The sequence below is a fragment of the Lethenteron reissneri genome, chromosome 34 (assembly GCF_015708825.2).
Source record: "Lethenteron reissneri isolate LAM-NWPU_2019-01 chromosome 34, ASM1570882v1, whole genome shotgun sequence".
NCBI lineage: Eukaryota > Metazoa > Chordata > Hyperoartia > Petromyzontiformes > Petromyzontidae > Lethenteron > Lethenteron reissneri.
This window is the reverse complement of record NC_083812.1, coordinates 11002352-11028326: the sequence shown is the minus strand read 5'-3', so window position 1 is coordinate 11028326 and position 25975 is coordinate 11002352. Positions and strand designations below refer to the sequence as shown.

General features: G+C 51.5%; 1 protein-coding gene across 2 annotated transcripts in view; it reads left to right on the top strand.

The window, feature by feature from the left end:
• Window positions 1-25975, top strand: part of ZCCHC7 (zinc finger CCHC-type containing 7) — a 211574-nt gene that overhangs the window by 141459 nt on the left and 44140 nt on the right. For both annotated transcript variants that reach the window (XM_061565264.1, XM_061565265.1), the window contains exon 6: window positions 297-332. In XM_061565264.1, coding sequence (XP_061421248.1) covers window positions 297-332 — 36 coding nt within the window. The remainder of the gene's footprint in view (window positions 1-296; window positions 333-25975) is intronic.

Here is a 25975-nt window from a genome sequence, read left to right as displayed (position 1 = left end):
CCACAAATCCAAGAGAGAGTCACCAGAGCCACCAGAACCACCGGAGCGTTTGACCCACTTTCTCTTCATCGGTCAACGACTCGTGACTTGGCACGAAGCACAACCCAAAAAACACGTGGGAGAGGCGACACGGCACCACCGCGGACGCCACGCGGCCTCTGGATGTCCCCGTGTGACAGGGGCGGGCGGGGGGGGGTGGGCGGTGGGGAGTCGGGTGGGAGTGAGGTCTGGCGGTCGGGATGTCGCGTTCCCCGGGGCGTGTGTCTGACCCGTGCGCCCGTGTTTGTGTTTTGCAGGAATGCCCCGACACCTGGAGGCAGTTCCACCTGACGGTGAGTTCCCTTCTCACGGGGGGGCGGCCACGGAGTCGCGGAGGCTGGCAGCGCTGCACACACATGCGCGCACACACACGCACACACACACAAACACACAAACACACGCACACACTATGTGCACATACGCGCACACGCGCGGGCTCCTGTTCGCACGTGCCCCCGCACACACGCACTTACGCATTTGCAGTCGCACACGCGAAAACATACACATACACACGTAATCACTTAAATAAATATATACACATGCATAAAGACAAAGATCCCCTGTAAAGCCTCAACAGACTTTAGGCACAAGTGCTGTTAGCTTGTACCTTAAAAGGCAGGCATGGCGCACGAGAGGGTGGGTGGCTAGCACCGCGCCCGGTCGCCTTTGTATCCCTAGTGGCAATGTTTACACACTGCACCGGGTACTAATTTGAGGCTGAGTCGACTTAGGGGAAGCCCAGGATCCATTCAGATAACCGTCATCTGTGTTGGCCGTGAGCAGCAATCAACTTCGAGTCACCGGGTTCGTACCACGAACCCACTGCACTACCGCTCCCCACACACATGCAAACACTTACACCCACAGTTGCACACACACACACACACTGTGCACTCTCACACGTTGACCCCCCTAACCACGCGGAGCACCGCTCCATGTCTGTCGCCAGTCGTTGGTTTGTTGTTGATACTGGAGTGAAATTAAGGTGTCTAGATGTTGTGGCGCTGAGCTGCGTTGGAAATTCCACATTCCCGGTTGCGCGTCAAAAATCCACATTCGGACTCACGGACGAACCTAACGAGGCACCGGCTTTGCTGGCAGTCATTTGTGGTCATCCCTTGGAGAGATTGGGCACTGCCACGGGAATGTGGAATTTACACCGCAAGGCTCAGTCAGGGTCACCAGAGGAGATGAGTGCCACCCAAAGCCTTCGTTGGAGCAGGTAGGCACGTAGCCTGAAGTCTGTGATTGCTGCCCTGTGTTCTCTGGTGTCAAAATATAACGGGCAGCAGCGTATAGCATAGTGTCGTGTTCTGATCCACCGGCCTGTGGACCCTTCTGAACCAATCATCCGAGCAGCATTTATTAAACGAGGCAAACTGCAGACGAGATTCTTGCTTGCTGAGTCGCATGAGCACAGCGTGGGGTTGCCTGATGTTTTAGATAAAAGTGCCCATTCATCGCAGAACGTCAAAGTTCAAAGTAGTTGTTTTTGTTTAAGTGGTTTTATTGATTAATTAGATTTTTCCCTAAACCTTTTCCTTTCGGCACCGCCGCCCCGGGGCGGGTCGCACGCAAAGCCGCGCCGGTGCTGCGGTTGCGCTGAATAATTAATGTGTGTTTAGGAAGCCATTACAGAGCGTTATGACATTAAGCCGCTGTGTTAGCTGTCACGCGGGCCGACCGTCCGTGCTGCGCTCCCTTCCCCGTGTCCTCACAAGCGCGCGATTTCTGTTCGGATTTCCGCCGCTACTGCCGCCCCTCTCTAACCGTCTCCCCTAAATCCTCTAAACAAATCATTCAGCACCCCCCCCCTCCCCCGCGTACCTCCCGTCCCCCGCCAGTATCTCTCCACGTCGGTGTTTTATCCCTTGCCGGGTTTGAGAGTGAATCCCCTGATGGGCCACGTTGGGCCACCGCTCCGCCGCCAGCCCCTCCCCACGGTCCCCCCCAGTACGCCCCCCTCCTGCTTTGTATTACTGTTTAATTTGTATTTAAATGAAGTTGTAATTAACAGGGCCCAGCTCACCTGTGCTAGGTGTCAGCGCGAGTGATGGATGATCGCTCCCTTCCTCTCTTATTCCTGTCTTCGCCCCTTCTTTCTTACCTCCGGCGCCCGAGCGAGCTTGCTTTTTTTTTCGTCCTTTCTTCTCGTGTTCAGTAAGAGCGGTGGGGGTTGCGGGGGGAGGAGAGGCGAGGAGGAGAGGGAAAGCAGAGAATCGCAGAGAGGGGCGATTGAGAGAGGTTCGAGAGGGAGTGAGAGAAGTTGCTGAGATGCGAATGTTGAGAGAAGGTTGAAGTGAGAGAGAAGATGGGGGGGAGGGTTTGGGGACGTGGAGAGCGCAGGAGAGTTTCGTGACGAGAGGGGGGCACGTTTATCAAACGTTGGTGAGAGAGAATAGAAGGTGGGAAATGGAGCGTTTAAGGCATGTGGAGAGACAGGTGCATTGGAATAGAGAGATGTTGGGGACGAGGGTTGAGATCTGTAGATGACGGGATGAAGAGATGGTAATGGAGTTGCAAAGAGTGAGAGAGCTGTCTAGCGATGACGAGGGAGTGCTACAACTCCATGTGCAGCGACAAGAACCGTGCAAGGGGTAGAAACTCATGACCACAAAGGTGCAAAAGAGTCAACGTGGCTTTTACTGCTGCGGTGAGCATGGTGCTCGAGCCAGCACCTTCTGCAGCCCGCCTGAGCCAGTGGTGGAAACTCCACGTTACTATGGTGCGGTGCGTCTGTCCATAATACAATTGCTGTTGAATATGCATCGGGGGGGAGGGGGGGGGGGACGCGTATCGAGGGGAAAATAAAAGAGAACAACAACAAACACAAAGCTGAACAAAACCAACAAACACTGGGGGAGCGGGCGGGGAGATGCTGGGAAGAGATGGAGAGAGAGAGGGGCACATCTGCAGGTGTTGCTTGAGGCCACGGATTTCGTGGAGTCTGGGCTGGCAGGATTCTTGCTGGTGCAGCGTGAATGGGACGAGCGGGTGACGAGAGACGCCCCCCCTCCCCGCTCCTCGTCCAGTAGGAGCTGCTTAAAGCGGAGCGGAATGAGGGTGGTGCGGCGTGCGGTCGGCACACGGGCATCCTGCAGCCACCGGCTCAATCCCACAGTCGCTCGCGCCGAGCTGTGCGCATGCCTGCGAGCGTGCGTGTGTGCACGTGTGGTGCATCGGCCGGTCATCTCAGTCAGTCAATCCATGGCACCTGGGTCTGTCCCGTGACCTCCTGCCAGCGGGCGTTCGACACTTCACGTGGCCTTGAAGTGCACACAGCCTGGCACAAGCGCCGTGGTGACGTCACTGCGGTTGTTGTTGTTGTTTCACGTGTGTTGGTGTCGTGGGGAGCGGTTGGGCAGTGGTCGGCGCACTGTGCAGCCAACCTGGCTACCTGAGTTAAACTTCTCAAATTTTCGGACCCTCCCCTAGGTCTACTCAACCTTTAATGAGTACCTGGTAAGGTGTGGAAACATCAATATTGGAGATACAAAAGTCGGCCATGCGTGGTGCTGACCACCCACCCACTTTGTGTGCTGTGCGGGCCTTAATAGGTGCTCGTTTAACAGCACTTGCTCCAACAGACTGTTAAAGGTTACACGGGGGATCTTTGTGTTTGTGAGTAGCGGCGGTGCTGCAGCGCTCAGCGCAGAAACTCAAGTGTCCCTTTGCTGCAATGAGAATTGGGTGGTGCTCATCCTCATTGATGTTTCTGATCCAGTGATTGAATTTCCACATTCCTATGGCAGGTGCAAGTCTCAATGCATAAATGATTGAGCTCCAACCTTGCTGTTAGCAAGATATACATTTCAATATTACACGAATTAAGAACATACAAATATCAAGGTGTACATTGAAAAGATTTGAACGTCATAATTTCGTTTTTTCAGGAGGTTAGGGAATAAAACTAAGCTCTTAAAGCGTTTGAGACCAATAACATTAAGTACCACTCCGTGAGAAGTCAGTAGGTGTCTGGTTCTCTGAAAAGTCTTCCCTTTTTGGGTTGTTTATGTAAACCTGGATTGAATCTATAGTGCTCAGAGACAACCACATGTCGGCATAACTCTCAAATTCCACACGGGGTCAGCCCCCCACTTGCTGTACTGCCTCCATCATCCACTATCTCGTTTACCCACAAATGGGTGTCGCACGCACGCACGTGATAGTGCAATCCGAGGGTGATCCACCAATCCCGCTTCTCGCTGGCTGTCGCCACACGTGGCTGTAAGCGTTGTCGATGTCCGTCTGGGCGCCGAGGAAGCGCCGTGTCGGAGCCCGGTCGGTCCTTCGCCAGTTTCCGTGGAGGTGACGGTTCAACACCCCCCCCCCCACCCACGGCCGGCATCGTGATTGTGCCACCCGCTGCGATGCGATTGGTGATCGAGCCGTCCTTTGTGTGCCGTGTTAGAGCCAAAGTGTTGAAATTTGCAACAGCTGACAGACTAAGCAATTAATTGTTGTTTTTGGTTAATGCAGCTTAGGCCGGGTGTCCACTTTCTCCTGTCTAAAAGCGGTGATGAAATTGCAGTCGATAAAAACAATGTTTATCACACCTCACCGGGCTCTGTGGTGGCTAAGTAAAAAGGCATTGTTATTGATTGTATTGTAATAACCATTACATTCGACATAGCCGTTAGAACATTAGTATGTGCTCGAGTGTGCGTAGGTGGCTTATGTATTTGCATAATGTAATTAAAGTACGGAAATAAATATTTGAAACTGTAATAGAACTTTCGGAACACTACCCGCAACACTAAATTGCATTGCGTTGTCAATTTTCAAATCACACAGTGATACGTAAAGTAATCAAACAGCAGCGGTGGCATTAATGAAAGCAACAGTAATATTTGCCAGCGGATTGCATGCCGTGGAGTTTGGTTATCTAAGTGACCGTTCACACAAGCCCTATTTGTGTTTTTTTTATATGCACGCTCTCTCGTCGCGAGCTAATTATTCCGTATTTTGCTCTAATGAATTGTGCTGTCGCAGTCATTCCGCTGCTGGCCTCAAGTCAGCCAAACGCGCTGATTATTCACACGGGAGCCGGGAACCGCACGTTTCCTGCCGAGAAGGCAAAAAATATATCGTAATTTTTTTGCGTGTGTGTGTCGGTCGTGGGGGGGGCGGTGAAAAAAGTGGGGGAGCAAAGCTGGCACGGCACGTACAGACAGACGGACGGACCGACGGACGAACCGACGGACGATAAAAAAAAAAATGGGAGCCCGCTCGCACGTTCCTGCGCGCGCTAGCGTGCGCGTGCCCGGACGGCAAGCGCGCGGGCAGCACAGCACAATGATGGATTGCGCGGGGCAAAGTGCTCTATTTCCATTAACTCTGCGTAATGGGATGTTTACGACGGCAGCTGTGAGGTTCGCGCTGCATCGCGGCGGGGGAGCTGCAGGCCCACAATTAGATTGTCGGGCGTGGGACCTGACTAGGCTGACCCGCACGCCAGCCCCGACCCCCCGTCCCTCGCCTGCCCCGCAAAGAGGCGGCGGCGGCGTGGCCCTCCTGCCGAAAGCGGCCGGCGCCCACCACCACGGCCGCACGTCCACCTCTCTCTCCGCCACCGCCGCCGCCACGTCGGAGGGCGTCTTCTCGTCTGCTCTCCGACAAGCGTCGGTGCCGCCATCAATGATGGCGAAAAGCCAAAGCGAGAGCCTCTCCCCACACCCACGCTCCCGCTCAAACGAGCGTTGGGACGACGATCATTTCCTTTGGCGGTGCTGAGAGAGAGCTGGGAATTCCACATTTCCATGGCGGGGCCAACTGTACCGATAGAACAGCTCACTTTTGATTGGCTCACAAAACGCGAGTTGTGTTTTGAGCCTGCAGGAATGATGACTCAACCCCGGCGTTTGAGATGTGAGATCGCAACCTTCCGACTGTGGCCACACATCAATAACGGTGACACTGCTATTATTAGTCCTAATGGTGCTACGAATCCAAGGTCCTGAGTTCAAATCCCTGTCGGAGGTCGACTCAGCCCATCATCTCTCTGGAGTCAACTAAATTAGTACCTCTTGTTAGAAAAACAACAGTTGTCTTGATCTAGCTCCTTGCCATGGGAATGTGGAATTTCTGCTCGTGGCTCAGGAACATCCTCTGCTTTGTTTTAGCACAAATACATAGTCGTAGTAACGTTGTTAAAATTGGTGCCACGATGGTATTTATAATACCATACTCTTTGGTTCTTTCGGTGAAGTCACGGTTGCTTGTGTTGCGATCGAAACGTGATTTATTTTATTTGTCTACCTACGTGACTTTACCGAAAGAACGAAAGAGTATGGATTCCTGCAGTCACGAAAGCTTCAAATCAAGATGTATAATACCAGTTGAATGTCTACTATTACAATAATACCTCGATATACGAAGTAGATGCAGTGCTGCAGCTTCGTTTGTATATTGAAACTTGGTATCTTGAATATTTTATGTAACATTAGTACTATGGGGATGCGTGCCCAGCCTTCGTAACTTGCCATCTCATACTATAAACACTGAATAACGTATTCATATTGCAAACAAAGACAATTTATATATTTTAAATATCACATTTTATACTGTATAGTATTGAAATAAAAAAACTGACGTAAATAAAACAAAGACGGTGTACTGTAAAATAAATTCACACTCACTAGTGTGGTCTTCGATGCAGTCATAATGTTGCATTGTCGACCAAAACACCATCGCTCCCTAACGTAGTGCGCTGCTGGGCGACGATTGACCGAGACGTTTGTAAACAAACATTCTGACCAAGCGATGGAGTGTCATCAATTTCAACGGTTGGAAATTCCACATTGCTTTGGCAGGGGATAGTCTCTATGTAATAACCGTGTGACACTCATTACCGTACCCATAATGCTGCTGCTGCTGCTGCAGCTGATGATGATGACAACAGTACGCTCTATCACCTCCCAACTGGGATTGAAACCTTGTGCCTTCTGTTTGTGAGTCAAGCACTCTAGCCACAGCGCCACCTGGCTGGCTGGATACCTTCGTTAAGCCCCCAGGGATTCCTAATTGCCCAGTGCTGAGGTTAACACAACGGTGGGCTTCCTTGCTGCCGCGGTGCGTCTCAGCTTTGCCGCCGTTGTTGGTGTTTGCCGTTGTTGGCGACCTTGCTTGCCACGGGGTCGGCTCTGCTTGACCTCGAGCTCGCTTGTCCTTGGTGATCGGTGGTCGGTGGGTGAAAACAGAGATTTATTTTTGAACCGATATCTATGTGGCCCGCACGATCGCACCGCGTGATCTTTATCTTCTATCGTTGCCGGCGCTGTCCCACGCCCGTGTAGGGCGAGGTTGCTTGTGTCCGGCTAATGTGCCTCTCTTTCCGTGACCTCTCCGTCCCCTTGCTGTCCTCACTTTATTTAGTCAGGTGATGGCCACGCCGTGACACGTGCGTGTACATGTGTACATGTGTCACGGTCAAGGTCCAGGGAATGCAGACACTTTGTAGACCGTCGTTATCGGAGCGTCCACCCACGCGCTAACGCTCAATTCTTTTGTTATCAACTGCGGAGGAACGAATGTCCCCAGTTAACCCCCCCCCCCCCTCCTCCCATTCGGGATTTGAACTTTCCGTCCTCTTTAACTCATGAGTCCGGGGTGCTCTGACCCGCGGGCGAATATCGAGTGATATTCAACTCGTACGTTCACATCGTTCAAGTCCGGCAGAGTCCCACTGAAGCGCCTCTCCCCACCAGAACGTTGCTCTGAGCTGGACGGTGTGCGCGTGCATCGGGAGGGCTCGATGAAGATGAATGTTGCTGTGACCTGAATTTACACGCGCCCGCCCGTGGCAGTGCGCCCAAATGTCAAAGCGGTAATGTTCACGATCGAGCGGTACAAGTCTGTTTTCTTTTTGTTCTGGCGTGAAATTTCCCCCCCCTCCCCCCCTACATTTTTTGCCGGACTCTTGATACTTAGCTGCTCACGAATCTTTATGTTTTTACAGGGTTGCTGAGCGCAGTGCCCCAAAAACCTCGAGCGGTTCAGCAACAAACAGCACTGCTAAAGCTGTAGTAGAGAAAAGTTGACTGGCTTTTTTTTTGTTTTAAATGAGAAAAGTTATTTATGGGAGCTTGGGGGGGAGGGGGGATAGAGATGGTGGGAGGAGGGAACTCCACAGTTCTAGGGAAGGAGCAGGTCGTGAAGTGAGGTGACCTGCCGGTGTGGTGGTTGCACGCGGTATGGATAGGACAAGCGATCATTCATTTTTTTGGGATAAAAAAAAAACTTCATGTGTTTTAATGTAGTCATCCTTCATAAAAAACATTATTGCTGACAAATAAGGGGTGCAATAGTAGAATAGGTTCAAGAGTTGTTATGTGCTCTTAAGTTGGCAAGGACACGTGCACGATATCAGAGGGTTAAGAATCATTATTTTTTTCGGTTGGCATTGTACGTTGCATGCATTGGGTTCACACGATCCCTCCAGCCATCTGCACTCACCACATTGTATATTCCGTATATATTTAACAAAAAATCTTGGAACAAATTTTCAGCCTGAATTGTGACACATTCGTTGAATCGTCTGGGGTCACGACCCGTACTGGCAGACTAATGCCAACTTGCAGGCTGGGTGCCGAGTCACCTTGTGCCCACAGAGACAGCTGCCAGTGGGGGTGCCCTGTCAAATATCTGACATGAGATGTGATGATGTAAAGTGCTCGGAGAGGGCTTGGCGTATAGGGCGCTATGTCGAAAACAAATCAATGCCATTATCATTACCTGCGTGAATTGCCAACAAACTTGCAGTCCCTGATTGAGGTATTCACCCAGAGTTAGTATTTATCTGCAGCGTTAGTCTCCACTTATTGTCATGTAGCTCTTCCCCCTATCCTCAATGAGCCCCCTGTCCTGTGGCTCCACCCCCTGTCCTGTGGCTCCACCCCCTGTCCTGTGGCTCCACCCCCTGTCCTGTGGCTCCACCCCCTGTCCTGTGGCTCCATCCCCTGTCCTGTGGCTCCACCCCCTGTCCTGTAGCTCCACCCCCTGTCCTGTAGCTCCACCCCCTGTCCTGTAGCTCCACCCCCTGTCCTGTCGCTCCACTCCCTGTCCTGTAGCTCCACCCCCTGTCCTGTCGCTCCACTCCCTGTCCTGTAGCTCCACCCCCTGTCCTGTAGCTCCACCCCCTGTCCTGTAGCTCCACCCCCTGTCCTGTCGCTCCACTCCCTGCCCTGTAGCTCCACCCCCTGTCCTGTAGCTCCACCCCCTGTCCTGTAGCTCCACCCCCTGTCCTGTGGCTCCACCCCCTGTCCTGTAGCTCCACCCCCTGTCCTGTAGCTCCACCCCCTGTCCTGTAGCTCCACCCCCTGTCATCCCCTCCCCAGCCCCCCTCCATATAAATATAAACAACTATTTTGAGGTTCAACTTCTTGGTTCTTTCGGTAAAGTCACGTAGAAGGGAAATAATAAAATAATAAAAATGAAACGTAATCAAATACAATTCTCACGACGTTTCGGCCACAACGCAAGCAGCCGTCCTCTGGTGAAGAACAGGTCTGTCGGAAAGAAGATGAATCCCTGCAGTCACGAAAGCTTTAAATCGAAATTTAACTATTTTAAGGGTTCAGTACCGGACTCATTGTGTGTATGTACCTACTGCTCCTTTGTGGCTAAAGGAGCTGAAGCCATTATCATTAATTTAACCATCTGAGTCCAGCGAGTGTTGTTATTTTTAACCATAAAATATTGGAGTGACAGTAGATATGCAGCTTTGCGAGGGTTGAATGAATGCATCGAATCGTACCCGCATGCCGCAGTTATTTTGATAGACACTCGTAATACTGCCGCCTGTAAATTCACTGATGGGTTAAGGCCGCCTCATGCCCTTTCGGTCTGGGGGTTGTTTGACCATACTTCACCACGCTCATCAATTGCTGCTTTGGGGAATTCGGAGGGTGGGGGGGGGCAAGGACCCATTCAGATACCACGAGCGACCGGTCCACCCTCACGGTAATGACAGGAGTCACCCTTCGGTTATCAAGGAGAGTTTGAGCTGTTGACAACGTCGTTCCGAGGTTGCAATGTGCGCGTGTGTTCCCTTGTGACATTCGGCGAGTCCGTAAATGGGTGTCTTTGCACGTGAGAAGAGACCCACCCGTGTGAACGTATCGACCCTCAAAGCATCCACAAGCCTACTTGATGTACTGCCAACTCCTGGCCACCTCGCAAACACATTCCACAACCTCTGTGCTCTTCGTCCCACCTCTTCAAGTTCACTCGGCTCGTCCTACTTTCTGTAAAGTTTTACCGGGTTCGTGTTTTTTTCTTTCTTCCCTCGTTTGTTGTGGCTTTGTTTATCCGAGTCATTGACATTTGTTTCTGGCGCGGAGCTGTGGGGGGAAGCGTCGGGCCAGCGAGCAGGTGGGCGCGTGGGTGACTGGGCAGGCAGGCGGGCGGGCGGGCGGGCGGGCGGGCGCACGTGCCCACTGATAATGTCGCATCACTCGCAGAGCGGCGGCCCCACAGTCATTAACCCCGGCCGGCAGGTTATGAGCGAGAGGGGCGGCACACAGGTAACAAGACGGCGCGGGGGGGCAGCCCCGTGCCTGTGTTTTGGGTGCCGTCCCGGGCAATGGTCCGTGACAGCGCCTGCGGTGGTGACGGTGGTGGCGGCGATGATGGTGGTGGTGGTGGTGGAGACACACTCGCCGACACTGTTGCCGTGTGCTGACCCAGCTGGCTGAGACCTGGCGCGTCCACTGCTGGCCACTGGCCGGGCCCTGGTGGGACCACCGTCGTCGGTGTTGCCGCAGACTGACGGCTCGTATTGTCGCCTCGCTGCACACGAGCCGCACCGGTGCCGTGTCGTATCGCTATCACACCGATCTGGGCTCTAAACTTTCAAAGTGGTGCCTGTGGGTGGCATTGTACGTTGGCAGGCCCTGAGATCACTATAATGTAGAGCCTCATACTACCGCATAACTGCGTAGGTAAATAGTTTTGGAGCATATGATTAATATAAAAATGAATCTGACGGTCAATTAATATACCCTGGTTGCGCTGTGGTCAGAGGATTTGACTCGCCCAGAGAAGGTCTAGAGATCCAAATTTTGGGGGTGACTAAAATCGTTCTCCTTCAGTGAAGCCGAATATTCGTGCCACTTCGTGGGAGTGAACGTTCGTCACCTGACGGAGAGACTGGCCCCCAACCATAGAAATATAGAATTTCACGACGAGGTCCAGGAGCAGTCGTGGAGGTGAGCTTCACTACAATGCTCGACTGAACAAAGAGACGCTTTGACTTGAACTTTATTTTATTGAGAGCGCAAACAAAAGGGGCTTTTTCTCTTATTTTTTTTGGCACAAACGCCGTGTTCTAGTTTATGTTTAAAAGTTTTATCTCAAATTCTTGGCCGTAAAACCACACAAAACCTTGGAAATGAGTAGTTGCACGCACGCGCATTTTCTCGACTCCGATTTGCTTGGTGGCTCTCAGCAGCGCAACGGAGGGAGACGTTACCCACGCAAAATATCATCGTCATCGCATTTTGGTGAACGCTTTCAAGTTTTGTAACTAATTGTCCCGTGCACTCGATAATATTCCCCTGTACATTACACTGATTTGGATCCTAGGCAGAGCTGCTTAATGTATTACTTCATATTTTTCAGAGACCCCCCCCCCCCTCAATGGAGTGGGGGGGGGGCAGAGGGGGGGGGGAAATATTCTCCAGAGCTTAAAATCCCCCATGACTGCCACTGTGCAAGATAGAGGCCTTCATCCAGCAGTGGATCGACAAAGTGTTTTGCAACAACAACAACAACCAAGCCAGGTCGTGTTTTGGCAGACACGAGACCCTGGTTGATGATTTTCTGTTTAAACGTCGTTCTTCCTCGTCAGGAGCCAACCTCCAACTCTCACGAGCCGCGGTTGATTCCTTCGTCCGTTTTTTTTAAGAAATCCACCAACATACTCTTAGTTTTTTTTCCGGTAAAGTCACGTAGGTAAAAAATGAAATTAAAATTAATAAAAAATAAAATAAGAATTTATTAATTTTAATTTCATTGTTTTACCTACGTGACTTTACCGAAAAAACTAAAGAGTATGAATCCTTGCAGTCACGAAAGCTTCAAATCTAGAAATCCACCAACACTTGGAAAAGTTTTTACCGGACGAGAGAGGGGAGAGGGGGGGGGGGGGACGTTTCGAGAGCTTCCGATGATTAAAGGTGTGGGGAGAGGAAGTGTGGGGAAGTCGTTAAGAGACGGAGACTTCCAGATTTCAGTCGTTCGATTCACAAAAGGCCACCCCCCCCCCCCCTCCCGTCAGAAATTGCGATAGAGAAGTCAGCAGTAAAACACACAGAGAAAGGGCCTCGGTGTTTACCTGCCCTGTTTTATTCGTGTACGCCCAAACGCCCGCCCCGCCAGCTCCACAACCTTTGTCGCAACCCCTAGCCTCTTAATCGTCGCCCCGTGCTTCCATAAACTTCTCAAGAGCTCTGTCCAGATAATGAAGCCACCTTTATGGCTGGCGATAGCCCGCGTACTGGAATGTATAACTCATTTACAGCGGCAGTTCCACGAGCAATAAATTAGCCCGTGGTGGGCATCTGGTGGGAGGAGAAACGGCGCACTGTAAATAAGTAACTTGCGTGGAGCAGGCGGCCTGCTTGTGAGAATACTTAGTACACACGCAAACACAGTAACAAAGATAAAGATCCCATGCCGAGCCCTGTAGAGTGTAGGGCCAAGTGCTGTTCACAAGCACAACCCACGCACGCTTGTGAGAGGGTTGTGCCTGGCTGGCTTTGTCCCACCTCCCCCCCACCCCCCCCCCCCCCAGCGCCGATGTTTACACGACACACCGCGTACGCGTTTGAGGCTGAGTCGACCTAGCGGCCGCCCCAGGTTTATATTCCACTTGCCATTTATGCGCGTGGCTGTGAATTGAACTCGGGTCGCCCGGGTCATAGCGCGGTGCGTGAACCACTGCGACACGGCGGCTCGCTACGACGACACAAAGGCAAAGATCCCCAGTGTAGCCTTGAGCAGGCTGTTGGGGCAAGTGCTGCTAGCGAGCAGAACCTGTGAGGGCCAGCACGGCACACGAAGGGGTGGGTGGCCAGCACCACGCCCGGCCACCTTTGTTTTCCCCCAGTGCTGATATTTGCACACACTGCACCGGATACTCATTTAAGGTATTTTTCACTGATTTTGGCCGTGAGTCGGAAGCGAGCTTGAGTCACTGGACTGATAGCACAGTGCGCTAACTGCTGTGCCACCACTCCCTACGACACAAAAGACAAAGATCCCCCATATAGCCTCAGACTGTAGGGGCAAGTGCTGTTAGCGAGCACCTATGAAGGCCGGAACGGTACACAAGGGAGTGGGTGGCCAGCACCACGCCCGACCGCCTTTGTCTCCCCAGTGGCGATGTTTACACACCGCACCAGGTACTCATTTCAGGCTGAGTCGACCCAGGGGAGGCCCTGGACCGGTTCAGATAATCGTCACCAGTGTTGGCCGTGAGCGGGAATCGAACCCAGGTCGTCCGGTTCATAGCGCAGCGCGCTAACCGCTGCACCACCGCTCCCCACACGCACATACACACACACGCACATCCGCATTCATGCAAAATACATGTGAGAAAGAGCCCTGAATAAGTGACCGTGTGTAATAAGTAGCCCTTGTGTACTGGCAGGATACTTGCAGGTTACAATATAACGTGCCTGCTCACATACACGAGCTCATAGCTCAATGCTGACACTTAGCACACTGATGAATATGCGGTAAATAAGTCACCATATCCAATAATCCGCTTGCTTGTAAGAATACTTCAACAATTACGACCCACACGTGAAACACGTACACGGAACCCCGTACGCACACGCGGTGCAATGGGCCGCCTTTTAATCAGATGGACTGTCAGAACAGACGGTGTCAGTGAGCACCTATTAAGGCCGTCGTGTGTCACACGAGGGGCGGTGGTGGTGGCGGTGTGGCCAGCGTCACGTACGCTCCGGCCGCCTTTGTCTCTCCAGGATTGACGAAGACCGCGCCACCGCAAGAGGTTCTCATTTTCGGCTGAGTCCACCTCCCAGGACAGGCCCAGGTGCTCGCCACGCCCGGTACAGACGTGCGGTTAGGGGGCTGTTGTTGTCGATGTGTCTCGGGTCCTCCTGCCGGGGTTGGACAGAGTCCCAGATTTGGGGAGAAAAAAAGGTCTTTGTTCCGTACCCGGTGCCGATCATACGATTGGAATGCAATTAGCGAAAAATAAAATAAAAAAAGGTGCATGGGAATGTAGGTTTCGGGTTTTTCCGAAGCCTTTCCACGTGTCCCCCCACCCCCCGCCGCCCCCTTCCTTACGCCACCCGCCTGGCATCTCATCTCGTGCGGACGAACGGCGATCGCGATGGGAACCGGTTCTGCCCACGCGTCGCCACGGAGCGTTTTGCAGTTCCCTGTATCTGCAGCGGCCGTGTGGGGGCTCGCGCAGGCTACTCGTTAACCCGCCGGTGATGTTCTTCATCTGTATGGGAGTTCCCCCACTGCGCATGAATCCAAGGTGCGGTGTGGGACGGGCCACGGAGAGAGTAGGACGGTCGAGCGTTAAACGTTAACGCTCGCACCATGCAGGGGACGCCGCGGGCCCGGTCCACGCCATCGGGCCCCCAGCGGAGGGCACGTTGTCAGCGGCGTATTTCTCAGTCAGCCCAGGTCGATCGACACTGTGCAGTGATAAGTTGAAAGCTGGTACCAGATCTCTGTACAAATCAATTGCTGCCACCTTGAACACCGATGCCAATTGCTAGACGGGATGCAACCCTTTAGGGGCGACGTTTATAATAAGAACAATAACAATTACGTAGCTTAACAGATCCAGGCAGGGGAAGCAGTTTTGAGTGAATAAAATAAATAAGGCAACATCTCTGTGCTCAATTGAGTGCAGGGTGGCCATTCACTTTAAGTGGGTGGTCCTTAATCAGAGCTGCGTCTGTAACTTTAATTTTGGGTAAAAGTCAAATGCCATCCTGTGTGTACCACCTTCTCCAATTACCTCCTTGGCATCGCATGGGTCTTGTGATGATCTCGCAGTTTTTTTTTGAAGTTTTAAATCGCGATGCTGAATGACCGTGAGACCTAAAAACAGATACAAATTCAATGGCAGCACCTACTCGGGGGGAGGCGTTGTTATGTGCCAGCAAAAGTCGCGGTGGAATTCCACTTCAGAGCGCATCCCAGCTCCTGTTTGCCTCGAGTGTGCCTACGTTTCAACGTTAACACGAAGCCAATTGAAAAATGTCGCACAATGACCTGAATATCCATTCGGCCGTCCGTCCCAAAATGTTGCGCTCTGCCTTGAATCGTCTTGCCAAGAGGCTCCAGCAAGCATCCTCCTCTTCCCTCTGCCTCCTCGCCCCTCCCCTCCACCCGCTCCACCGGGGCGACCCCCACGGCAACCCGGTGCCCTGCGCGTTATTTCCTGACCCCACGGTGTTTGTTTTAGAAGCCGTCATAGTGGCTGATCAAGGGGGCGGCCGCCTGCCCGCTCGCTCGTCCATCACGAGCGCTCGACAGCACCAACACGAGCACGGGGTGGGGGGGGGGGGGGTCTCTGAGCCCGGGCTCGAACCCTCGAGCAGGACGGGCCGGGGCCCGGTGCTGCGCCGCCGTGGCCGTGGAGGCCGCCGCTCGCCGCCTTTGCCCCGCGAGGGCGAGGCCTGCCCGTCAGGACCCCGCTTTGTACGGGGTGGGGGGCGGCGGGTGATGCCAACCTCCTTTTGTGTTTTTCTTTCAGGGAATCGACTTTAGGGAGTATGGGTCGGGCAGTCGTGTCTTCACAAACAAAAAAACACTTTAAACAAACGGCTCGCCACCCCTCGGCTCTCGTGGAGCAAAGGGTGTCACCGATTAAACAGGCAGCGGCGCGCACCGCTCGTCTCTGATGGCAGCTCTGAGCCAGTGGTGCAAATTCTACGTTTCACTGGCAGGGGGCCAGTTTATCCGAAGCACAACCTGAGTTGTCGTAAGGTATCCACCCGTACCGATGCCTCGCTCGCCAAGTCAAATGGCTCGACACACACTTGTGACTGATTACATTCTGTATATTCGTTCGTCAGACGTGTTTGCTAGCATAAGGAAATGTCTCAACACGTCTGAAAATAGTTTTATTTAACGACATATTCCCATTCAGGACTCTCAAATCGAGCAGTGGCTCCGGAGGATGACGCCACAGAACAAATGTTGAGGTTCCGTCAGTCGGCGTCTTCATGCACAGCGTGTGTGGCTTTGCTATGCAGATCTTCATTGCATCTTTAATCGAACCTCAATTGGTGTTTATCAGAGCTAGATTCGGAATCAAGTTTGAGGCCTATTTTGATTTATAATGGGCTATTATTATGATTCTGCTTGTTTCTACGCAAGGAAAGGCTCACTCAGCCTCAAGATTCTTTCATGAGGGTCCTGCCAAGTTTTTCGCAGCGCAATGTTGCTGCTGCTGCTGCTGTGCGTATTCCCATGGGAGTGAGTAATTCGCAGGTAATCTCTCAGCATTGGGATGTTTTGGCCAACGCCAGTTACGCTGTGTGGCGGTTTTTATTTACAACTGGGCTAAACTCAAATATGAACCGGGGAGATCTTAGCTGCGGTGGCTCCGTGTCTCTGACGCACAATCAGCCACCCCCCCCCCCCCCCAGTCACCCGGCCGTGCCTCCTCTCTCTCCGGGTTGACTGGACCGTGAAATATATAATGCGGAGTCTAGTTATGTGCGTTATACACAGATAGGGGTTTGTGTATGTTTGTTAAGCAGTGCGTTACTTCCTATCGGCGCTGCCGCCCGCCCCGTCGTGGCCGTGGTGGTATTTGTAAGACAACATCTCATTAGATGTTCGCCGCTGTTTAGCAGCAAACCACCCTGGCGAGGGCGGTGATGTTCCCGAGTGCAATTTGTCCACACACACAAAAAAGAAACGTCACAGGTGTGCAGTCTTGTGTTGAGACACGAAACTCAAGCCCCGCGTTGAGATCATTTGAGCCTACTTGCCGTAAATTGTCTCCCCGAAAAGGCAACGGTGCAGCAGTCGTGAGGTTTTCGTCGGTTTGCTGACAAATTTTGCCACCACTCCCCAGGTATTTGTACTTGTACACATAATTTGTGTATGCACAGACACAGCGGTTTAACATAAAGCAGTGTTGTGTATTGAACATGTCATTGTCTCCCTGGTCAAACGGACCATGGGTCAGTGCTCATCTTTCTTTGCGGTTCTGAAGCAGCGATGGAAATTCCACATTCTCATGGTAGGAGAGCCAGTCTTTCCCCCACCTCCGATTCCCGCACCTTTTGTTAGCACGGTTGGCTACGTACGGTGCGAAAGAAGCCCCAACATACACGTGGGCGTACAGGGAAGCTCTCACAGCGGTAACGCATTTTATCGATGTTTGCGGAATAGACGCATAAATCTGCGAACAAATAAATGTGAACCGAGATTGAACATCGCAGTTCGCACACCATTTAACATTTTCATCACTTTCAATGTAAAACATTCCGTGTTTCTCAAACGTGCGCTTGTATCGACGCCCTCCGCTATTGCCGGCCACTTTACATTATTGGTCTTCGGGGCCCGTGCTCAGCAACTGTGATAAAGAAGGAGCAGAAACCAGTTGTTTTTTTGTTATAATCCCCACGTTACGACAACTCTGAGAATGACTTACGCTGCTCTTATTTCAGTGCCTCCTATCAGCCGCCTGCATATACACTCGAGGTAATAAACCTCAATGGTTGAAGCATTTCATTTTAGTCAATGAATGTAAGGCACTCTTTTATTTTATTTTCGATCTCCCCCCTCCCCGCCGCCGCCCGCCGCCGCCTATCGCTCACGTTTACTTTTTTTAAGTAAGGCCATATAAACCAGGAACAAATATCTTTTAAAAGCGCCCGACGCATTGTCGCACAGAGCTACCTGGCCGCTGCTACAAAGGGGCTCATTGTCGCCCGGGCTCCTCTCTCTTGGTGAAGGTCCAATAAAAACGAGGAATAACGAACGCCATTGATGAGACACGCAGAGGAAATTGGCCGGGCTCGGGCATGAAAATTACACGGTGACCTCACCATTCTCCCGGCTCCATTGTCTGCTTAAAAGTCAAAGCACCGCTGTCCGTGCACTACGAGGGGGAAAAAAAAAAGGAAGACGAGATGGAAGATTCTTTTTTCTTTCTCCCGTTGAAATAATTTAAAGCGGGGCATTCCCATTGGCCGCAAGGCGATGTGTTGAGCTCGACGCGTCCGCGAGTGGATTTACTGCCATCTCCTCGTAAGGGGAGAACGCCCCATTCTTGAGCAAGTTTATGATGATGTTAAAATGGTCCAAAGTTAATGGAAGCTGTGACGGCGCATTCATTAAAGACGGGGAGGCCCACTCGCTCGCTCCCCGTGGGCCCTCTGCCCCACACACGGTATGGCCGTCGTTGCCGCGTTCACCACGTTGGTAGCACAGCTCAGCCACCCAGCTTGGCGTGCACCTCCTCCACCCTAGCCCGGCACGGCTTCCTGGTTGCGGCAAGCACGTCCCCGTGCTAAGCCGCTGTTGGGGGGGGGGGGGGCGATGAGACGCTGCGCCGCCCGTCCCACCACTGGGAGCCCGGGAGAGCCGACTCCGCCGTGGGAGGGCGGGGGGCAATAGTCACGGCAAGGGATGGTGGATCACGTAGAGATTTGTCAATCTCCCATACCTGCCGTGGCCAGCAATTGGCAGCACAGCAAGTGGGTTGCGACCCCGACTCTGCAAACATTTGAGCGTTATCCCCTCCTATCTTTAGTTTTTTTCCGGGGAATCCATTTACATACCACGTAAAAAAAATCTTGTTAAAAGGGAATTGCTGAAATATTTAAATAGAGGACCCTCCTGATAACAAGTCTTGAGATTCAGTGATGCTGAAAGGACAGGGTGATCAAATTATAGTCAAAACATTGCAACTTCACATCCTGGTTGTGGGTCACTCGGCTCATCATCCCGCTACGGTCAATAAAATAAAAAAAGTCACAATTGTGGGAAGTCAACAAAGTTCGTCCTCTTGAGCGACTGGTCTCCGTCGCGGCAATGTGGAATTTAACCAGCAGAGATGAGAAGTGGCCCACACCCATGCGAGCAGAGAGCCACCAACTCTTGAATTGGCACGTGATGCGATGTCCTCGGATTTTGAATTTTTCTTCCGAGCAACTCCTTGATTCAGCTGTGTGTGTGTGTCTATATGTATGGGTGCATGTGGATTCTCATGGATGTGTCTTCTGTCGGCATGAGCATGTGTACACAAGTCTCTATATACCTGTGCGTCTGAACATGTGCGTCTGCGTTGTCTTTGTGTGTGTGTGCAGGTGTATGTGTTTGTCTAGGTTTGTGTCTGTGTGCTCACTAACAGCAATTGCCCCAACTGTCTGTTAAGGCTATACGGGGAATCTTTTTCTTTATATATAGGTGGAGAGCGGTGGCACGGTGGTAAGCACATTGCACTACGAACTCGGCAACCCGAGTTCAATTCCCCCTCATGACCAGTAACAGTGGTGCGTATCTCAATCTGGTTCTGGGCCTCCCCTAGGTCGCCTCAGCCTTAAAACCGAGTATCTGGTGCGGTGTCTAAACATCGCCACTAAGGGATACAAAGGCGGTTGGGCGTGGTGTTGGCCACCCACCGCCTCGTGTGCCGTGCCAGCCTTCATAGGTGCTTGCAAACAGCACTTGCCCCAACAGTCTGTTCAGGCTATCCTGGGGATCTTTGTCTTTGTACTTGTGCGTATGTGTTATGTGCTTTGTGTGTGTGTGTGCCTGTGTAGGCACAAGTGCGTGCGTGTAGGTGCGCGTGTGTGTTATGTGCTTTGTGTGGGTGTGTGTGTGCCTGTGTAGGCACAAGTACGTGCGTGTAGGTGCGCGTGTGTCATGTGCTTTGTGTGTGTGTGTGCCTGTGTAGGCACAAGTACGTGCGTGTAGGTGCGCGTGTGTGTTGTGTGCTTTGTGTGTGTGTGCTTGTGTAGGCACAAGTACGTGCGTGTAGGTGCGCGTGTGTTATGTGCTTTGTGTGGGTGTGGGTGTGCCTGTGTAGGCACAAGTACGTGCGTGTAGGTGCGCATGTGTGTCATGTGCTTTGTGTGTGTGTGTGCCTGTGTAGGCACAAGTGCGTGCGTGTAGGTGCGCGTGTGTGTCATGTGCTTTGTGTGTGTGTGTGTGCCTGTGTAGGCACAAGTACGTGCGTGTAGGTGCGCGTGTGTGTCATGTGCTTTGTGTGTGTGTGCCTGTGTAGGCACAAGTACGTGCGTGTAGGTGCGCGTGTGTGTCATGTGCTTTGTGTGTGTGTGCTTGTGTAGGCACAAGTACGTGCGTGTAGGTGCGCGTGTGTTGGGATCGCTGATAAATGTCGCACATCCTTAGCCCCGGGGGGCTGCGGACAGCTGGCTCCCACTCGAGATGTGGACAGTGTCTACACGTCGCGTGAACTCTCGACCCATGCGCTACGAGGCTCAGCGACAGGGCGGGGGGGGCCGTCAACGTTTTGTTTTTATACAGAGGGGGCGGCCTCCGCTTTGTGGTCGAGCCGAGCTGAGAGGGAGAGAGACCGACGGAACAGAAACGAGACCCCGGTTCTCATAATAACAACAGTAATGACTCCTGCACTTCCTGGCAGCAAACGGCCAGGTTTGCTGCCGATTCCAGCGATGGCACGCTCTGGCTTTTAATGGAGACGGAGGGATGGGGGGGGGGGGCCTTATCGGCTCCGCCATCTGCGCGACTCGTGTTGCCATTAAATACCGGAGCGCGTCGCGCGGCCGCGCCTGGGCCCAGCCGGAGGAAGAAGAGCGGCGGTGGTTTTGTGCGACGGCGTGAGATGGAGGTGGGGGGGGGGGGCGAAAAATGACGATGTTTTTTTGGGGGTTTTGCTTGACGGATGCCTTTCCACTTGAGCAGTCGTTTGGTTACGGGCAGCACGTTTGAAATACGATGGGTTTCTGATTACGACTACTCAAGGTCTTGGGCGTAATGTCACGTAATCTCATATTGCCTGTTTTCAAAGTCACGTCGGCTAATTCAGCGGGCACTGGGGCCACCGCGCTCATCATCTTTGGGGTGCCCAGCGATTGTTGAGTTCCACATAACCATGTGGGCGGGGGGGGGGGCAGTCTCTCCGCAGGTCACCATCTACTACTGGCCACTTCCCACAAAGTCGCACTCACTTCACTGACCCTGGAAGGACGAGGGGTCCCAGTCGACCATCGACTGGGATTTTGAACTTGGGTTGTCAGCTGCGTGCTCCTTGCCGCCGCGTTCGAGCTTCGCTGGTGCCGAGTGCGTTCCGCTCACGGACGCATCTCCTGGGGCTGGCTCGCCATCGCACGTGGCAGCGCCGCGACTGCCGGGCCCCGTGCGTCGTGATCTCAGAGCGGCGCCACCGTTGGCTGCTGCCGTCCCCTCCGCACTTGACCCAGGCTACCGGCGACGCGATCCTGTCCCCTCTTGAGTCTGCTCCGGAATCAATTTGTGAATGTTCAGAATTTTACAATGATCGCGGAGCAATCTACTCGCTAAACAACAGCATTCTGATCACAGGCTGTTGTTGGTAGCTGCGTTTGGTAACCTGATTACACCCTGCACAAAGACAAAATACAAAGATCCCCCGTTTAGGTTTAACAGACTGTTGGGGCAAGTGCTGTTAGCAAGCACCTATGAAGGCTGGCAATGCACACTAGGGGGTGGGTGGCCAGCACCACGCAAAGCCACCTTTGTCTCCCCAGTCGCGATGTTTACACATCGCACCAGGTACTCATTTTAGACTGAGTCGACCTTGGGGAGGCCCAGGACCCAGTTGGGCGTGAGTGGGAATCGAACGCGGGTCGTCGGGTTCGGAGCACAGCACGCTAACCGCTACGCTACTATTCCCCGGACACCCTGCACGTACACGCACTCTCCCACACTAGCGCCTATCGCAGCACTCGTGCCACTTCGATGAAGAAAAAACAAACCCCCACGTGGCTCAATCTTCATTTGAAGCTTTCGTGACTGCAGGAATCAACACTCTTTGGTTCTTTCGGTCAAGTCACGTGGGTAGAAAAAATAATACGTGACCCCACGTGGCTGCCCGTGTGCGATGTGCGCCGTCCATCGTGCTCGCTGTCCACGTGCGGCCTGCTGTCCACGTGCGGCCTGCTATTGTGGTGCCAGCGCAAACTTGCCCATGGCGAGTTTGGGACCCGCGATGGGCGCTGGGGGTTGGTGAGCGAATGTCGCGGCTGTGTGGCAGCCCAAGCGCCGTCGGTTTGCGTTGGGGGCTCGTGGGGTCAGGCTGTGTGCGGTGGCTGTCTCCGCCGGTTCATTCCCTCAACACCACTGCCCCCTGCTGCTTTCCACACCCACACACAGCCTCGCACGGCCATACACAGCCACACACAGCCATACACAGCCATACACAGACACACACAGCCACACACAGACACACACTGCCACACACAGCCACACACTGCCACACACAGCACACACTGCCACACACTGCCACACACAGTCACACACAGCCACGCACACAGCCACACACAGCCACACAGTCACACACAGTCACACACAGTCACACACAGTCACAAACACCCACCCGCACGCTCGCTATTCCTGCTGTCGTTCTGCCAGCTATTGCTGCTGAGGCTGTTGCTGCTTTGAATGCTGTTTGATACTGCAGCCACTGCTGCTGATGCTGTTGCTACTGCTGCTTTTACTCGCGCTGCTGCTGCGGAGAAATACTACCGCAGTTGACTCTTGACACTCCCGCTCCGACTGCTGCTATGCCTTCTACTCGTGATGTTTTTCCTGATTGCTACTTCTGCTGATGCTACCCCTGATACTACGCTTATTACTGCCGATGCTCTTTCTGCTGTTATTGCGGTGGCCGCTGATATTTGCTGCTTCTGCAACTGGCGTTGCTGCTGCTGCTGCTCGTGCTGATACTGCCGTCGATAGCGCTGCCAACTGCTGCTGTGATAGCGCTGCTGGTGCAGCCGCCACTCAAAGCCGTCGACATCCGCGCGCTACGTTGAGCTCCGCGCGTTGCGCCGTGCTGCCCTTTTGTCCGAGTGGAGCCAGCGGATTGGGGGGGGGGTGTGAAGGAAGTTATCCTCGTTGCCGTGACGAGGGCCCAGCACACACTCTCCGTTTTAACGTGCCGCACCACGGCGGCCCCCCCTCCGCTTCCCCACCAAAAGCAGCGCCCGTTTTTACCGACCTCGGGGTAGAGGTGTTGATTGGCCGGGTCGATCCCCGCTTAGGGTTGGGACCGTCGATCCGCTGGGGTCCTGAATCCGCGTGCCGGTCGTTAAAGTCACTCGTTTTATTCGTCTCGGTGTGGGGGGCCCTTGGCCTGGTGGCGCCTCGTGCCTGTTTAGGCCGCCCCCCACGTTGCACCTTGGCCGTTGGGCAAGCAACGCCGCGATCCCCGGGGCAGCGAGACTCCTGGCTGTCCCCACCGTAGCTCGTGCTCGACAGGGCAGTTTGTGTGTGGTTTTATTCTCGATGTTTTGTTACGGCGAGGATGAACTCGATGTCATTTCACACGTTAGCGTCCACAAACGCCGCTGAGAAACAATCGGAGGCTATTAATGGTGTTCGTTGAATCGATGAATCCACACCACCTATACACACCAACATCTTGACTAAAATATGCGTGTATATATGTAAAATTACACGTATGATTATAAAGTTTTCGTATAAATATAAAGTAATATGATAATATACCTGTAGAATTCAAAACGTTGACTTTCTTTGTGTTTTTCCCAGTTTCGGAGCCATATGTGCTTTTTTGTTTAAAGCTTTGTGTTATTTCCCTGAGGTGTCTGCTGGAAAAGAGCCCAAACTATCTTAACGGTTTAAAGGTTTAATAATTTGAAATATGTCACCCCCCCCACGACACTCAAGAGGGGAGTTTCAAAACACTGGGTGGTGGTCCATCTCTCGGTGAAGTCACGGTGCCCGAACTGAACTTTGCGTTACCAGCCACGGGCTCATTCTCACATCTACTTTGCAAGCGACGCCTGGCGGTCCAAGTATTGCAGATGTCCCTGTGTTCCAGTCGGAGATGATGTTTTACTATTTTTTTTTACCTACCAGTTAAGGGCCCCACTGAGCTATGTAGCAGTTTTTCAGATGCTACCTAGCCACAAATGATAGCTCAATGAGAGGTGGCTTATCTTGTGGAAATTTATAGCAGGCAAATAACTTTAAATGCATGTTGATTCTAAATGCGGAGGGAGAAACCGGAGGACTCGGAGAAAATTCCACGCGACTACGGGGAGAACACACAATTCCAAATATACAGATGGCAGGGATGGGATCGAACCCACGACCTCCTGTATACCAGGCGGGGTTGTTAACATCTCGCCACGGCGGAGCAGAATTGCTCGTAGATGCTCGCTATTGAAAGCGATAATAAATAATAGCAATTTTTATACAATAAGATGTAATTACAGATACACGAGTGGCAACGTTTAAAGTCTTCGCAGTGACGTTTCACGTAGCCTTGACTTGAATACTGAGATAGGATTTGAGTAATTCTAAAAATAATTTTATCGTCATGTTGCAGCTAAACATCTGCACGTTTCAGTGTTGTAATCATTTTCCAAATATAAAATGTCTGGCCAAAATCACAAGAATGGGGAAGATTTTTACATTTCAATATTTTTATGTAATTTCCTTTTAGCTATTGTTGCTAACAATAGCCACAGGTATAATAATCTAGCGTGAGATTGTAATAGTTACAGGAGAAGTAAAAGCATTGACTTTCAAAAAAACATGAGAGCTTGTGTCATTATGTTGTATCAGTGTTCTAATATTTTGTATGGGATGACTATAATAGTTATATTTTTTGGATTTAAAGCTTTCGTGACTGCAGGGATTCATATTCTTGGTTCTTTCGGTAAAGTCACGTAAAAGGGAAATAATAAAATAATTTAAAATAACCTGTATAATAAAAATAAAAATATTTATATTAAAATAAAATGTATTTAAATAAAAACTATTTTATTATTTAAATACTAAAAAATTCAATATTTTTATTAAAATAGAAACATATTTTTATTACTTTATTATTTCCCTTCTACGTGACTTTACCGAAATAACCAAGAATATGATAGTTATGTTAATACTTATTATAATGAAGGTGCACATGTCATATTAGTATAAACATGCATGCTATTGGAGTACCATTATTAAAATAATACTACTGTGATGATTTACTCTTCATATTGACAATGTCGTCCCTAGCACGATGGTTAATGGTTACATCACTGGCATTGTCAATGACAAAATGATTGACTTTACGCTATATTTATATTCTTTGGTTCTTTCGGTAAAGTCACGTAGATAGAAACATATGATGAAAGTAAATAAAATAAAAACTACGTTTCGAAGAGGATCGCTTGTGTTGTGATCGAAACGTCGTAGTTTTTATTTTATTTACTTTTATTATTATTATCTTTTTTTCTATCTCCGTGACTTTACCGAAAAAACCAAAGAATATGAATTCCTACGGTCACGAAAATTTAAAGTAAAAATTTCCACTATATTGTGGCGATAATGTTTTGGGATGTGAGACTTGAATGGACGCATGTCTCCGTTGTGACAACTGTTTCGTGGTTTGTGCCTTCTTGGTTTGGTGCCATTTTATTAATTTGTTTATCCATTATTTTTTCTCAGAGGGTTTTCATTTGCTTGGTCGTAGCTGCATTTCGGATTAGTTCCTGATACACAATTAATGCACGGCGTCTGTGGTACGCAATTCGCATTGAATGATGCTATATACAATTTTTATTATTATTATGAATAATTCCAGGACCACTATTATGTACATCAGTATAGCATTCTGTTGCACTGTTATAAATAATAGGTTGGGGGGGGGGGAGGTCTCAGGCTGACGATCGCTCGAAGCCTTGACGCGATCCTCCTCCGCAGCATTTCTCGCTTT